The sequence below is a fragment of the Zootermopsis nevadensis genome, unplaced genomic scaffold, assembly GCF_977971745.1.
Source record: "Zootermopsis nevadensis isolate Lab colony 2312 unplaced genomic scaffold, Znev_1.0 Znev_ptg000011l, whole genome shotgun sequence".
Taxonomy (NCBI): Eukaryota; Metazoa; Arthropoda; class Insecta; order Blattodea; family Termopsidae; genus Zootermopsis; species Zootermopsis nevadensis.
The window spans coordinates 16,926,316-16,943,599 of NW_028259143.1; the positions used below are offsets into that span (position 1 = coordinate 16,926,316).

The window sequence follows — 17,284 nt, forward strand, 5'->3', positions numbered from 1 at the left end:
CAACTAGCAAATACCATGGTTAATGATGTGGAACACGGATAAATGTCTACAATGGGAACGAATTGTTTTGTAGTCAGAGGAATTAAATACTCCTACTTCGCTGTATACGAACATAATTAAAAATTTACAGATATAATAATAAAAATATTTTGGTAGTAAATCAAACATGTCTTCTTTCCGTGATTTTCAATCTGTGCAGTCAAAGGTTCAGAAGTTTCTGATTGCATCAGAATATAGTTTTTTTTTTCAGTTGGACTTATCTCAGATAGTCTACAGATCCATCGATTACGATATGATTATCAGTTCTCTCAGACACGCTTACAAATCTGCCACAACACCAACTCATGTTTTAGTGACTTGTTTGTCCGCTGTCAGCAGCGCCAGTTGGCCTTTCAGTTGTTGTTTTTTCAAATGTTTGTAACCTTTCCTCAGCCAGCGTAGATTGTCGACATCTACGTCACTAATTTTCACACGTTCTGTCCACAGAAATTGAAACAGGTCGTTGATATCTGACGCAATCTGTCATTGTTGCAGCCATATTTTAAACCTGAGTCTACCTATTTTTAAAATATATTCGAATCCATTAATTGGAAGCGAGGGCCGGCTGCCATTGTTTTTCAGTGCTACCAACATACGAGTACATTTTTAAGTACGCCAGTACTGTCTTTATTTTTGAGACTTGTATCCAGTGGAGAACTTTGCTATTAACAATGTTAAACCTTTGAGAAGCGATTAATAATGGTGGTTTATGCGTGTGAAGACATGAAAGTCCAGAGCTGTTGCCTTTGCTTTAACGTGTGTGGAATAATTTCCTCGTTGTGTTTGAAACGCAAGGCAATTGGGCAGTCAGTTAATTTAATTTGTCCCTTAGAACTTAATATTAGCTGCACTTTCAATGGAATTCTTAAGTTTAATTAAATTTTAACAGCAGTTTTCTTTCTTGTATAATAAAATCCTTTTCGTATAATTTTATTTTTTTCTGAATTACTTTTGTTGTTCCTGGTATGAAATCCAGACACAGTGACACAAAATTTGACGTCCTGTGGTTATCTCTAGGGGTTAGAGCAGTCGTGACTTGACTGATGTTTCCCTCTCCCTCTCATACATCTTAACGCTTTGTCTCTGGCCTGACTTCTTCGCTCGGTCCTTGAATTTACTTAAAACTTAGTGAGATTTAAGTTTCTCACGACGACGAGTATCGAGATTACTTACTTACAGAAATCTTCATACTCACCGCTGTGAAAACCTCAAATCTTACAAGTTCTAGGTCGTTGTCGTTAAATCTGTAAGTAAGTATCTTGTGCACGGTTTCAAAGCCTTATAAACTTTTTTCAGGGCACATGCGAATAAATTTCCCCATAATAGTGGTCCAAAAATGATTTTTTTTTTTTACATGAGTTCTTGACGTGGCTTCCACGGGTGACGTCACACGCGTTGCATTTTCGTCCAATATTCCACGTAGCATAACTTCATCGACTGCATTGCGGGTCGTGTGGTAGTTCTTGTGGTGCCACGTCTTGGACAAGGTTTGTATTTGTCATCTGCCACAACCCCTAAGAGAACTGCGGTTGTATGTTTCAGTTTCCTCGGTGGGAAGTGGACATTGAGCGGTCCCAGGTACAGCTCCTTTCACCGCAAGTACGACTGTACCACCTGCCACCTAGTATTTTGCGTTGGAAAATGAGGTCGTCTAGACTGTACTAAAGGAGAAGGCCTATATTTTAATAAAACTGAAAAAGTATATTCCCAGGTTAGGATACACAATGTTTCGAAAATACTTCTTTACTCTTGGTGTTTCAACATGTTACAACTGACAGGAAGGCAAAATCTCCGCGCAAAAAGGACACAGGCCACGAAGCCATGCGCCAACGTGTGACTAATATTAAACCAAAATTAAGAAAATAATTCAATGAGACTGAGTCGTTTACAGCCTTTTATAAAACCGTAAGGTTCGTTACTGTTTTCACAAAAGCCTGCTCCAACCCTGAACAAATTTAATCCATAAGATAGTAAAGTTGCGTCATATTGTAATATAATAAGTATATATTAAATCTTGTCCGTCTAATCACAATAAATTCTTATTAAATATTAAAATATTACAATAATTAACATTTAAAATATTTAAAATATTAAATGATGTTCTTTATCGAAATATTATAATGTAAATCGAATATTTCGATAAAGAACATCATTTAATATTTTAAATATTTTAAATGTTAATTATTGTAATATTTTAATATTTAATAAGAATTTATTGTGATTAGACGGACAAGATTTAATATATAAATTTAATCCAATCACGTCATTACATCTGACTTCATTTAAGATCATTTTTAATATTATCTGCCCTTGCACGTATTTTCATCTGTCCATACGTGACACATATCCGGTTTATCTGACCATCCTCAACTAATTTCTGTTTCTACGTTCAAAATAGTCTCCTCTGCGTTTATTCTGAAACACACACGATCTGTGTTCGTCCATTGGAATGAGAAATTAAGATTTACAGTAAATAACATTCGATCTTGGAACTTCACGTCCTGACACATGGCCATGAAGACTAAATATCGTGAAATGAAGAAGTTATAATGTAATCGCTAGGATTTGCAATTCGTTAGATTAGAAACACTCGTACCGGTCTGAGATGTACAAGTTTCGTAAATAATAAAAACTTTCTTTGCTCCGAGATCAGCCAAATGTCTTATCAGACACTCAAAATAAACTAAATAAATTCGGGTGCTACAGAAATATGAGAATTAACGCCTTCAAAAATAACTTAAACGTCCTTGTGATTATTAAACACCAATTCATGAATAGTATAGAAAACTTACGTACAGCCTAAGTTTAAGTAAGCAGTGAGCTTTATAGCCAAGTCGCTTGGCCCCTTGGGAAATTTCCCTGAAGTCATTTTGTCGGCCAGAGTCGACCTGAAGTCTGTGTGACGAAAATGATCTGTCTCTTTCAGGAAGCGAAATCCGGTCGTCCAGCGCGTACCAAGTTCTTGTGCCGACAGAGTTCAGAAGCTAATAGTACACTTAGTCATTCCGTTACGTGCGAAAAATTCTGTCCTTAAATGATTAGTATTCATTCTAATTTACATAATAGAAAATATAATCGCCTACTGTTTCAGTGACGCCCGTGGCCGATCTTAACTTACAATTTGCGAATTTTTTTGGTACTCTTTTCTGTTAATCTAGCCTATTTAGGTTCTTGGCATTTCAAATTCCCAATCGAATGCACATTTTACGTCCGTCAGAGTACGCGGCCACGTGGAAAATGTTATAACATGTTGATATCTTACGGTGGGGAGTTGTCCCCCTACGCCTAAACCCCAAACTGGAAGACCACTCCTTGTCTTTTTTTCAATATATCCTGAGGACGTGCCATGTTAATGTGACAAGGGACTCAATATGGAATATTAAACATCAGATACGCGAATATACGTCGAGGAATATTTTAGTTACCAGATTACTTGACAAATGAAAAATTTTAAAAGTGCAGTTAAATGAAGAGGGAATTAAATAAGTGAGCTTTTTACCTGAGAATTAAAGACTGGAGACATCGCAACTCAAAAATTTCTGTAAGAAACATAAATATGTAATCAAATATCTCCATTTAGCTGAGAAGAACACTGCCCGAATTTATAACTTGCGTTGGGCAAGGCCGTGGTCTAGGCAACACGGAGTTTTCCTCCGTGGCATCCCAACAATTACTCCATTCACACACAGAAGAAGGCAATGGCAAACCACTTCTGGATCATCTGCCAAGAACGTATATGAACAGGTCCCAGTCCGAGAAAAGGATGGAAGGATCCTGTTCATATGGACCTGTCGTCAGACAAAACACTAAATAAATAAAATGCACGTATCGGTCGAAGTGTACACTTTTAATTATGCTTATGTACATAAATCATCCTATTAATTTATTAGTAACTCATCGTCCATTTTATGAACATTGATTACTATAGAAGATCCACTTCACATTTCACGTGATTTATTTTAGTAATGTGTGTTATGTGGGAATCAGCAGCTGCTTCGTCTGTCTTTACCACACTTTAAATATTATTATGTATGTTACGAACTTCGTGGTTATTGATCAAACCAGAAAATTTGAAACAATCTACAGGTCGATTACAGTCATATTTCATCGTCTTCGAGCAGAAATATAACCGACAATTCCAAGCCTTCGAGTTGCTGATTTCGCAAAAAAAAAAAAAAGCACTTTTAAAAGAACTTAAGTTTCAGTGTTGATTATTCCTTTGCGTAAATGTTCAGCGCGATGTTCACTTGAGTTTTTCGTTGTTACCAACGATTGGAGTCCAGTCTTGTGTGTTTCCGTGGTCAAAGCTCTTGCCCTGTTGTGTTCTAAAGTAGTCGATAATAGGGTGGTAATTGTAATTCACCCTCTTTCCTCCCCCTGATACCGTCGGAGACGGTTTCGAAGGCACGGTTGCAGGAGCTGGTGTCGTGGTGGTCGTGAAGATTGTGGTCGCTGCCTTTGTCGAAGGAATGTGGATGACGTCTGCGTTACGAAACGGATGTCCCTTGACAGCTGTCTCTTCCACGTCGAGATCCACTTCGTCCCTGAAACAGAAATTTGCCTCAAAGTTTATAAAATTCTCGTTTTTGTAACTGCAGACAAGCTGGAAAGGTGTACATTCAGTAAGATTCAGTTACGATCGACTCGTGCAAGTGTCATTTATCGATTCCTTTGATTCTAAAGGAACCGACTAGTACTCCTTCAGAAGCTGATGACCGTTCAGACTGTCAACAGATTGTTTACCTCTAATTAACCACAAATTTTCATTACCGTGTTCACGACAAAGCTGCTGGATGCTTAGTGGGTTTAATCCAGCCCACACACTCACAACATACGAGGTGCGATCGAAAGGTTTCAAGACTGCGCGTATAAAAACCCGTACACTTATCTCAGGTATTAAATTCATCCATCACCCTCGAAGTAGTTCCCCTGGGAGTGAACACAACGATCCCAGCGCCGCTGCCAAGCCTGGAAGCATCCCTGGAAATCTTTCTTTGTCAGCCTGTCAAGCACCATCTGCGATTCTGCCTGAATCTCTTCTATCGTCTCAAATCTCCTTCCCTTTAGCTGAATTTTCATCTTTGGGAAGAGGAAGAAGTCACACGGAGCTTAGAAAGGAAGTTGGGGTCGGTTCTTGCAAGATCTTTGAGCTCCTGACAAACGAGAAGTCAAGTCGATTCTGCTTCTGGTCCTCAGACAGGATGCGTCGCATGTGGAGTTCTTCCTTTAGAATCAGCTGACAGGTCCCATAGCCTATCCCAACAATGTCGCACAAGTCGTTGATGGTACGACGTCGATCTTCGTAACATTTTCGGGCGTTGTGCTCGAAGATGGTCGTCCAGAACGCTCGTCATCATCGACAGAGGTTCGGCCATTTTTAAAACGTGAATGCCACACAAAAGTTTGTGCACGACCCATTGCGGACTCCCCAAATGCTTGCTTTAGCATTTCATAGGTTTCCGTAGCCGTTTTGGCGAGTCTTTGGCAAGAGATTCAGGCAGAATCGCAGATGGTGCTTGACAGGCTGACAAAGAAAGATTTCCAGGGATGCTTCCAGGCTTGGCAGCGGCGCTGGGATCGTTGTGTTCACTCCCAGGGGAACTACTACGAGGGTGATGGATGAATTTAATACCTGAGATAAGTGTACGGGTTTTTATACTAGCAGTCTGGAAACCTTCCGATCGCACCTCGTATTTAATACCCCGTTAACAGTTGTATCCCTTAAAGTTCTCTGACTAAAATTTTACATAAATTTCTTGTTTCTCCCACGCGTTTACGACTCATCCTCCTTCCGACTTGCAGAAAGAATGTATTTTATGTAATTGTCTGCGTCCTTCTGTCACTTCCTTACTGTTAGGTCCAAATACTCTCATCAGAATCTTGTTTTCAGACCTCGTAAGTTTGAATCGTAATTTTTAAATTTAAAAGCCAGGAGGTTAAAATATTCTAAACCGAAGATCGTGGTACAGATTAGTAGCTACTTAGCCTAAATTTAAAATATGTTATGAGAACGTAAGGTTTCAAAACTGAAAATATTAAAATCCTCTGTCTCGGCACTTAACTTCAACTCCGATCCCAACATCCATTATAATGTTATCCTCACGTTTCCTTATTGGTCTTAAAATTGACTTTTTTTAAAAAGGATATACCACAGAATTTAGTATCGTAGGTGACTTATGCATTGACGACGTTAGTATCCCGCAGTATGAGAAATATAAATTACCTTAATCCATTCGATGTTTGGTTCCGACTCCGTCTTAAGATCTTGTTCCCTGAGAACGTCTGGAAGTCCGTCTCGTGGGCTAGAGGCAGTGGTGGACCTGCTGGAGGAACGAGGCCCTCGGGTGTCGGGTGTCTGAATCCCTGTCTCTGGAACAGATTTGAAATTTGGAAAGTCGAAGGTGGAGGAGTCACGTGGTACTCGGGGGATTTCTGCAAATGCACGGTTTCTCGCTTTGGAGATTGCTGAAGTGTGAAATGTTGTCTCGAGTTGTCTTCCTGGAACTTGTTCCTCGTGTCGTCATTTTGGAAATGGAACTGATTTCTCGTTCTGTCTTCTTTGAAATTAAACTGGTCCCTGTGTCCCTCGACCAGAAATTTATTGCTGGTCGTGTCACTTTGAAACTGTCCCCCTGAGGTTATTTGTTTGGTGTTGAACGAGCCTCTTATTCCTTTGTCCTGGTTAAAAGTGTGACTGAAACTTTCGTCGTGAAACTGTTCAGAATTTGTAAGTAACGGCGGTCTTAAATTAGAATCCTCCGCAAACTCTGCCTTGAATCCTTCGTTTGGTCTAGGATTTTGTTGCTGGATTCCGTGATCTTCAACAGCAAAATCAGCTCCAGGGAAGTGTTCCGGGTGTGGAGAGGTCTCTGGTGACTCCGTTCCTCGAGGCGGGAAGTTAAAAGAGTAACCTTGCACATGGCACGAACAGCAGGTGGGGACCTGAAGCCGAAACAGACGGCAAATTTTTGAAAGGCGTCGAAGTATTCCCAATTCGTTAGCATGTGATATTATTAAAATAAACTCAACTTTTTAATAATATTCTCAATGTAAAAATTACAGCAATAAACGACAAAGAATTACTATGAACAGTATGTAACTGACATAAAAGTAATTTAATAAATAGAAACTTTTAAGGCCTTGTCAACATCACTTGGTTCTAAATCACTAAAGCTGACAACTACCTTCCGTCTAGTATCGAGATTAAGAATGCGTGGAGCTTTACCTCCATTACCCACGTGTTTTCAGTATCGTGGCCCATAACTGTCTTATTGAGATTTGAAATTAATGTTAGTAACACTAGACGTCCATTGGCATTGGTTCAAAGGGTGATTGTCTTGATAGAAGTGCGTCGTACCTTGAATATGTCCATGTGCAGACCTTTCGCGTCATCCCATGTCAAAAGTCTGTGGTAATTGTAAACTTGTGCGCACTCAGATCTGAAGTTATCAGAAATAAAGGTGCACACTTCATTGGGTCTTCTGTAATATAAAAAATATAAATAGAAAATTAATGTCCTTCTTAGACGTGAACACCAAACAACATTGTAATATTCTGTTCTGGTATAGTCTAAATCAGTGGTTTTCAACCGGGGGTACGCGAAGACATCTTAGGGGGTACGTGAAATTTAAAAAAAGTATTATTTTATGATAAACACTGAATAATCAGTAATGTAATTTATTTAATTTATTTTAGATGTAGATTATATATTACGTATAACTTGAATTATACACCAACAACTTTGGGGGTACAAAGTTGAAGAGAATTTATATCTGGGGGTACGCGAATACATCTTAGGGGGTACGTGAAATTTAAAAAAAAATATTATTTTATGATAAACACTGAGTAATCAGTAATGTAATTTATTTAATTTATTTTAGATGTAGATTATATACTATGTATAACTTGAATTATACACCAACAACTTTGGGGGTACAAAGTTGAAGAGAAATTATATCTGGGGGTACGCGAAGACATCTTAGGGGGTACGTGAAATTTAAAAAAAGTATTATTTTATGATAAACACTGAATAATCAGCAATGTAATTTATTTAATTTATTTTAGATGTAGATTATATACTATGTATAACTTGAATTATACACCAACAACTTTGGGGGTACAAAGTTAAAGAGAATTTATATCTGGGGGTACGCGAATACATCTTAGGGGGTACGTGAAATTTAAAAAAAAATATTATTTTATGATAAACACTGAGTAATCAGTAATGTAATTTATTTAATTTATTTTAGATGTAGATTATATACTATGTATAACTTGAATTATACACCAACGACTTTGGGGGTACAAAGTTGAACAGAAATTATATCTGGGGGTACGCGATCAAAAAAGGTTGAATATCACTGTTCTAGATCAGTGGTATTCAACCTGGGGTACGCGAAGACATCTTAGGGGGTACATGAAATTTAAAAAATATATATATTATTTTATGATAAACACTGAATAATCAGTAATGTAATTTATTTAATTTATTTTAGATGTAGATTATATACTATGTATAACTTGAATTATACACCAACAACTTTGGGGGTACAAAGTTGAACAGAAATTATATCTGGGGGTACGCGAACAAAAAAGGTTGAATACCACTAGTCTCAGTGGTGTAAGAGTCCTTCTGCCTGTCATGAAATTCTCCTAATTTTATGCAACCGAAGGTTCATTATCGTGTTTATTAGAATCCACCATCTTACCCCGACCTGGGTCACTTTAATCCAGTCCACGCCATTACACCACATGATCCATTTTCAAACAGAATTTTAACCTAGATCTTTGAAGTAATTTCTTCACTCGAAGTTTTCCGATTAAATTACTCATCTACCCCATGCGTGCTACACGTTCCTTCTCTCATTAGTCACTAATTAGCGGCTAATTAGACGTCGTTACTCACTGGCACATCTCAAGTCGAAGGGTTTGCGTGTAATCTCCAGCGTTTACGATGAACTTCCACTGTCCACTCGTGGTTCTTGCACGTTTAGGTCTTGCGTACTTGACGGAGGATGGACACAGATAGCCATCCTCTGAGCCTAGATCTCTCAGACTGTTATCTTGATCCTGGCGTCTGTCAGGAAAGAATCATCAAAGATATGGCTGATTCTTGTTAAATTTTATTAGCTAAATACACTAATTAATTCGAAATATGCAATATGGAGGTCATGTCGGGCTATTTGTCTGCCTATCCATCTGTCCGCGTGTTTCATCTCCCAAAATCTTCTTCCGGTTTCGATAAAACGTTCTGTGTCCGGCCTTCCTCATTTTGGTCCAACAGCAGCAAAATATTCGTATAGATTTTAAATTAAGGCTAATAATTTTAAAAATGTGGCTGTCATTAACTAATATTAATCCAGTTTTAAATCTACCTCTCTTTGCGTCTTAAAGAATAAAATATTATAGAATGAGAACGGTTTGGATTATGGATTCCTGTGTTGTGAATCTACGTAGTTTTGTAGGTGGTTACCGACGTTTCGGAGGAACTGCCTTGAAAACAGTAGTAAACGATAATACGATACAGTGTCACTACCCGAAATGATTCAGTCTAATTAATTATACTAATTATCTTGTTATTTATTTTATTATGACAGCTAGTAAGGTTGTAAGAAATTGTGATAATTTATTTAATTAGCGACGGTAATCGGATTTGTTTATTTTGTCGGGTAAGCAATGTGAAATTGTAGGTTTTATGTTTCTGACGAAGTCCACGTCTGTAGATCTCGTGATTTACGGGATGAATGAACCCGGTCAGAGTCGGCATTCGGCACGTTCGATTCCTTTCAGGTGACAAAGTCAGCGCTCCGTAACAGGTTTCTGCAAACCAGAGTCTTTCAGTGAGGAACGCTGGTATGCTTCTAAACATGTCTTGCAGTTGGGTAATAATAAAATTAAAATTTATATCTCATAAATAATAGCCGACGTTTTCGTCTATGCAATTTGCAGCGTACGTAGTGACTGGCTCAAAATTTTATGAGTGAAAGTAAACTGAATCACCCTCTGAAACGTCGGTATACTTCTACCAGACTACACGACGTAACAAGCTAGAAGACAGCCATCTTCAAACTAAGCTGAATTTCACCTTTTGTAAGATAGTCATTAATCACACTTTGACTTTATTCTGAATTAAAATATTGGAGTTTCTGTCTTAATTCTGTCACATAACGATGTAACGCGTTTGTAATACATGGATCAAAGGATTACTCATGGTCTTGTTACGTGAGTTTTAATTACGAAATAAAATTTAACATTTAAATTTATTATTTAAAAGAATAATGCAGGTAAATTAATAATTGTACAAGTCAAACACAACTTGTAATTGACATAAGCAGGTATTACCACAGCTGTCTTGAGTCTTAAGAACTCATTAAAACTGTAATTCTGTAGCTTAAAAATTTAGCAAAATGGATGCGATTTGCTGTTAGACTAGAGGATGAAATGAAAATGTGTACTTAAATCAACTGTACTGCATCATCGAAGTATGGAATTTTTAAAACTGATGTTTAGTGCAAAGATTAGAAACACTAATTTGTTTTCTAAGTGTGTAACTTTGTTTATTTAGGTTTCAAAATTTAAATACTTATGTTTACGAAATACACATTTATCCAGGTGGTTTTAAAACTCGAACAGCATAAAAGTAGTTTACATAAATTGTTGGCTACAATCGATTCCTACTGTCATAATATTCATGTAGTGGCTGTCTGGGATTGGTTGAACAGAAAATTCAGAAATATTGACAGTGAGGACTTGGTCACTGATTTTCGGATGGTTTCTGTCAATAAATAGAGGTCTATTAATACTGAGGTGATCCTAGTTAAGACTATTAACAGGCCACTGTCCTTTAAAGGGTCATCTGTTGAAACTGGGACTGTGTCATGTTTTGTAAAAGATCGTTCTTTGTTCTTAATTAAAATTTCAGAATAACGTAAGCAACCATGTAAAGAATATTTATACACGGTCTAATAAAAATGTAGGTTAGGGTTTGTACATTTCAGTGGATTAGGAGTTGCACAATCCAAGAAACTGCTATTGTGCACAGCTGTTCACCGTGGAAGGTCGGTGTGAAGTTTCCTTGAGCAGATCCACTAACCCTGAGACTGATGATTCTTAGTTGATTAGGCCTGTTTTATTTTTCAAATTCTCTATAAGCTCTTTTTTTCCCTGTCTTTAAATGTGACGCTAAAATTTTAATTTATAGGTTTACTTTGACGTAGACTAAGGCAATAAGACTACATTAAACAAAGCCAAATCAGGCTATTATCACTGTGATAACAGAATATAAAGATTTAACGCCGCTATGCTGTAGTGTATGAGTTTTGGAAATAAATTGGATCGAATTTAGAATTACCCACTTTACTCCGGGGGACAAATTGTACTCCTAAACAAAACTTTTACATTTGTTTCTCATTTATTTTGTATATTAACATTTTCAACCGAAGGACGTCGTTGAACAGACGTCGTGGTCGAGTGGTTAGTACTCCTGATTCTTATTCTTGATATCCCGGGTTCAAATATCGACTCGGAGACCCGTTATCTCGACAGATATTTCGTGATCGAACTTCAATTTCTCCTGTCAAAATCACTTCCTTCACCGTCCGTTCCAAATTAATTACTCACTAATTAACCGACTGTTCGACGCTGAATGAACATCGCAACTGAACGCGTCTTTAAAAAAGCCAGGAATAAGCTTCTTTGTTCACAGAACTTTTCAAAAGGGTAGTATTCAATATCGAAAAGTCTCGTGGTAGTTGTCCTGATGTAATTTTAATACATTTACTTTAATTTTTATATGCAAAAGTCTTACGTCTCACCCATAATCTTAGAAATCTAAGTATAATAATAAGGCTGTGTGTCGTGGATCGTGTTAGGATGGGCGGGGTCTTGTCTGTCCAGCTGTTGTTTGGAAAATCCTGCGCTGGATAAACACTTGTCTTGCATCCTTGGAATTCGTACAACCTCTGGTGCCTTGGGCATTTCCAAATGAAGGCTAGCTCTCGCATTGAAACTGGTTCCAAAAACATTAATTAGTACCACACACTCACCTGTTTTCTCGGGACACGTTGTGGTCAGGAGCGTATCTCGTTTCGTAAAGCGACTTCATGTTGTCCGCTGTGACGTCAGAACGCTGCTGTTTGATGTCTGCGAGAAGAGCTTCAACTGTTCCAAGATGGCGATGAATACTCGCCATTATGGCGTCTCTGGTGGGTTTAGAAATTGGTAACATTTTTCCGCTCAATTATATCACCAAAAAACAGTTCATTTATCTTCACTCTCGAGTACTGAAAGGCGACTGTAATTATTAACCTTGCTGTTTCTTACATAAAATAAATTGTTTTAGGAATTAGTGTTCGAAGAAAATTTGTAGCCTTGTGCGGTGGCAGATTTATAATGGCGTGTTGTAATAAATTTTATGTTTTTATTGTTTTTGTTTCCAATGTCTGACCATTGGCTCTTTTCTGTCGACAAGTACTTGAAAAAAAAATTTAATTGGATGTGAAGGCGAAATGTTCTACGAAACTGCATTTTGTTACAACACATTTCAGAATCCTAGGGCTCGCCGCCAGGAAAACCCCAGTTTCGCAGGACCCATCAATAACGGAGTCTGCTTACGAGGTGCGATCGGAAAGTTTCAAGACTGCGCGTATAAAAACCCGTGCACTTATCTCAGGTATTAAATTCATCCATCACCCTCGAAGTAGTTCCCCTGGGAGTGAACACAACGATCCCAGCGCCGCTGCCAAGCCTGGAAGCATCCCTGGAAATCTTTCTTTGTCAGCCTGTCAAGCACCATCTGCGATTCTGCCTGAATCTCTTGCCAAAGACTCACCAAAACGGCTACGGAAACCTATGAAATGCTAAAGCAAGCATTTGGGGAGTCCGCAAACTTTTTGTGTGGCATTCACGTTTTAAAAATGACCGAACCTCTGTCGATGATGACGAGCGTTCTGGACGACCATCTTCGAGCACAACGACCGAAAATGTTACGAAGATCGACGTCGTACCATCAACGACTTGTGCGACATTGTTGGGATAGGCTATGGGACCTGTCAGCTGATTCTAAAGGAAGAACTCCACATGCGACGCATCCTGTCTGAGGACCAGAAGCAGAATCGACTTGACTTCTCGTTTGTCAGGAGCTCAAAGATCTTGCAAGAACCGACCCCAACTTCCTTTCTAAGCTCCGTGTGACTTCTTCCTCTTCCCAAAGATGAAAATTCAGCTAAAGGGAATGAGATTTGAGACGATAGAAGAGATTCAGGCAGAATCGCAGATGGTGCTTGACAGGCTGACAAAGAAAGATTTCCAGGGATGCTTCCAGGCTTGGCAGCGGCGCTGGGATCGTTGTGTTCACTCCCAGGGGAACTACTTCGAGGGTTATGGATGAATTTAATACCTGAGATAAGTGTACGGGTTTTTATACGCGCAGTCTAGAAACTTTCCGATCGCACCTCGTACAAGAGATTCTGAACAGAGTATAGGAATACCACAATCCCCCAACGCACATCATTGCTAATTTCTTTTCCTTTCCTTATTGACTTCAAAACGACTTAGAGAATAGGTGAGAAGTGAACATCGCTGTAATTTAAATTTATCTAATGAGTTATAAAAGCTAAGAAATTATACGTAACATTCTGAAATAAATGATTAATAAAATTACATTAATTACGTTTATGATTGTCATGTCTTAAAAGTGGTTTCGTACGATACACAAAATTAGCAAACTTTTCTTAGTTGCCTTCATTTTGATGTCGTATGTTATAAAACAAAGCTCTAAATAGCAGATTCGTTAATTGTATGTGTACGTAGACCGGGAACACCGAGCTGATGTGATATAAATCACCACATTTTTTTTACATTAATTTATATAATTTCTGAATGGTTTGGTCCTCAAAAGTGTGTACCATCCGAAAACCTCAGTTCCCCCATGGACCTGTTTCAGATGCGGGCCAAGGACTTCTAATCAAGGATGTATGACAAAAATCTCTTGAAGATTGTCTTCGTTAATGAGAAGATTATTCTCAGCTTCTCGCTTAAATATCCTACAATTTTATTGCTTGGAGGATGAGTCCACACCCTTCTCCTTGACGATTTGGGGAACTCTGCCGAGAAAATATATTTTATTAAGACATATACCCCAGGAAGCATGAACCCTTCTGTACACTTTTCTAAAATCTACTTTAGAGTAAAGGATTTGAGAGCCAAATGTTTAACGTTTTCGAAATTAATGCCAAGACGCCTTTTGATTAAAACAGGGATGGGATCGTTACAGCTACTATATAGAGCAGGGGTGGCCAACCCAAATGATCTTTCGGGCCACTTTGGAAATGCATCATAACTCCGCGGGCCACATATAAAATTATATATCCCCATATTAGATTTAGATACACTATAGACATTTTTTTGGAGTGAAAAATTGAAACATAATGAGTTATTATTATTGTGTTTACTATTATTCTTACATTATTTTAAAATCAAAGTTAATTTTTTCTCACAATTTCGACAGATAATTTTTTAATATATGGATGCACAAATAATGTATTTTTTTAATACATTGGTTTTCACTACTTTGGCCATTATAAAATAAATATATTTTGTAAAAGTGTGATGAATCTCGCGGGCCGGAAAAATGTTCAAGGCGGGCCGCGGGTTGGCCACCCCTGATATAGAGTGTCTTTTGTTTTCTAGGACGTCGTAAGGGACAGGGGAAACTACTTGTCATCGGACAGTGCCCTCGGTTACTGGGGGATATTTGAAGACCCGCTAACAGAAATACTCTACACTGGAGGTAAGATTATTTTGTCATTACCAGCATCTCGGAATCAGCTCTTAATCCGTTCCTGTTACAAAGATGAAAATTGTTCCTCGCATAATTCGGTCGGATCTACGTTTCGTTCCAGGCCTATGTTAAAACAGTAATTTTATGATTCGGTTTCCAGGCATTCTTTAAATTGTGTTCTTTATATAAGTTATTTAAAGTTTTAATCACGTTTAAAGCCCATCCGTATCCTTAGATCGCTCTTGCTGGGAAAAAGCTTTTCTCCTTTCTCAGCTATAATAAATATAATTTTAAGAATAAAATACACTTTATTTATTTCAGTAACAAATTTACACTACTTGTTAATTTGTGTTTGCTGTTGAATAAATAAGTGAAACTACGAAGTTCTCAAGTGTTTTAATTTTTTATTTATTTTTTATTTTTATCGAACTGTTATAGATGTTCCGAACTTTTAATATGTATTTTGTAACTTAGCTCAATTATTTCTCAGATGTTTGCCTCAGACTTGAGTCAGATGCTTTTTAAAGCGAATATTATCAGATTGCGCCGTAGAGCCGACATTTGCCATAGTTTGGAAATTAATCCTATCGAAAAGTTGAAGGGTTAAAATCTGTTTCTGGCGACATCTGGATAAATTTTAAAATTACTAAAAAAAATAAAAACTGAAATTCGAGAAAAAACTAAGAAATGTTATTAAAACACGTAAGAATTGTTTATTTAAAATATGGAAACGCTTCAAAAGGAAATCGCACTTTGAAATATTTGTAATCACATTAAAATGATTTCATATTAACATCTATTTTAATTAAATCAGATACTTTACGCCACTATATTTGACATTGTACAGCTTTTGAATGCTTCGATTCCATAACTTTACAATTTTAAAGCCACGCACAAAGGATGCTGTATGTTGGTTAAATTTTCGAGGATTTGAAAATCGTCATTGTGGATATTTCCTATAACGGATTATGCCCTCTGGTTTCTTTGATATTCAGAAGAAATTCTAAAACTAGGAATCCTTTTAGATACCCGGAAGAACCCTTTGGAGGGAAATCAGCCCCTTGCAAGGCTGCCGCCTGTACAACACAACATCACGACATAGAATAAACGCGGACATGATCCTATAGCGAGACTTTGAGCTTCCGTAGACTATGTACGTCTTCAGCCACTGTTCCTGACGTCGTATGCAAATAAATACATTACAAAAAAGATTATTCGTATTTATGAATTAAAGTATAAGCCACGAATAGCGTATTTCATACAAAGGACAGATTTTAAATGACGTCTTTTTTTCTATTTCGACTCAGAGGAGCTCCTCAGCTCGCAACGTCGGAATTTGCGGAAACTATTAAGAACTTACTTTGGGTAGTCCGTCACCTCCAGGCACAGAGTGTTCGTGAAGTAGTCGCAGTTGTCCTTGTTGGGAGACCCGGAAAACTCGCTTCCTGGACCATGTTTCCTCTCAGGCACTGGCGGAGGCCTCAGAGGTGCCGAGGGGTGTTTTCCGGGTGGAGGACGACGTGGTGGCTTGCCCCCACGCAGAGGCGTCGGAGGTGGGGGAGGAACCATTTCTGAAAGAGGACATTTTTTATTTTTTCAAGAAACGATAACAAGGATCTTGAGTCCAAAACTATTTACCCTATCCTGAATCACGACCCAGTCTAGGAATACCAGATTTCGAATTAGTCGTATTGGGAACATCTAAAGATAATTTACATCTTAAAAATAAGATTAAAACTGTTATTTTCTTGTTCGTCGTGAGTTTTGTAATGATCGTGATATTCCGAAGCCAGTTATTTTTTAAAAAAAAAACACAGGGGGTGGAGTGATGTTTCGGCCACAATAGTTTTCCCCTATGGAGCCCACGAAAATGCAATAAATGATTTCTGAATCAACCTTAATACCTTCGCAACAACACATTCGTTTGTTTTTATGTTGAAAGAAATGGATGGAAAAATTGTAATTAATTATTTTTATTTTATTTTATTTGTAGTGTTCTGTCTGACGACAGGTCCATATGAACAGGATCCTTCCATCCTTTTCTCGGACTGGGACCTGTTCATATACGTTCTTGGCAGATGATCCAGAAGTGGTTTGCCATTGCCTTCTTCTGTGTGTGAATGGAGTAATTGTTGGGATGCCACGGAGGAAAACTCCGTGTTGCCTAGACCACGGCCTTGCCCAACACAAGTTATAAATTCGGGCACCGCCGGGAATTGAACCCGGGACCCCAGGCTTACAAGGCCAGCGTTCTGACCGCTAGACCACCGTGGCGGTAATTAATTATATAGGAATAAAATAAATTACGAGCTTAACAATACGAAGTATGAGAAAATGTTAGTTTTCCCACCACGTGATTTATATTAGAAATAAATACACATAAGTCAAATGAAGTTTTTGAAAAATAATAATTTGGTGTCAATATTTCCACTCTTATGTTATTTCTGAGATTCTGTGGTGTCAATA

General features: G+C 37.9%; 2 protein-coding genes across 4 annotated transcripts in view; one reads left to right on the forward strand and one right to left on the reverse strand.

Moving 5' to 3' along the window:
* Positions 1 to 17,284, forward strand: part of LOC110828815 (AP-4 complex subunit beta-1) — a 134,343-nt gene that overhangs the window by 76,160 nt on the left and 40,899 nt on the right. The window contains exon 2 of one of the 3 annotated variants that reach the window (XM_087347476.1): positions 14,709 to 14,827. The exons of 1 other annotated variant lie outside the window; for it this stretch is intronic. The gene's annotated coding sequence lies outside the window, so the exon portion shown is untranslated. The remainder of the gene's footprint in view (positions 1 to 14,708; positions 14,828 to 17,284) is intronic. One more of the 3 variants, XM_087347475.1, reaches the window with a different exon arrangement.
* The window catches only part of LOC110828814 (uncharacterized), a 33,509-nt gene continuing 20,092 nt past the window's right edge, over positions 3,868 to 17,284 (reverse strand). The window contains exons 4-9 of the mRNA XM_022061856.2: positions 16,179 to 16,389; positions 12,084 to 12,239; positions 8,945 to 9,115; positions 7,397 to 7,520; positions 6,263 to 6,981; positions 3,868 to 4,583 (exon numbers count right to left, since the gene is read on the reverse strand). Coding sequence (XP_021917548.2) covers positions 4,283 to 4,583; positions 6,263 to 6,981; positions 7,397 to 7,520; positions 8,945 to 9,115; positions 12,084 to 12,239; positions 16,179 to 16,389 — 1,682 coding nt within the window. The 3' untranslated portion in view covers positions 3,868 to 4,282. The remainder of the gene's footprint in view (positions 4,584 to 6,262; positions 6,982 to 7,396; positions 7,521 to 8,944; positions 9,116 to 12,083; positions 12,240 to 16,178; positions 16,390 to 17,284) is intronic.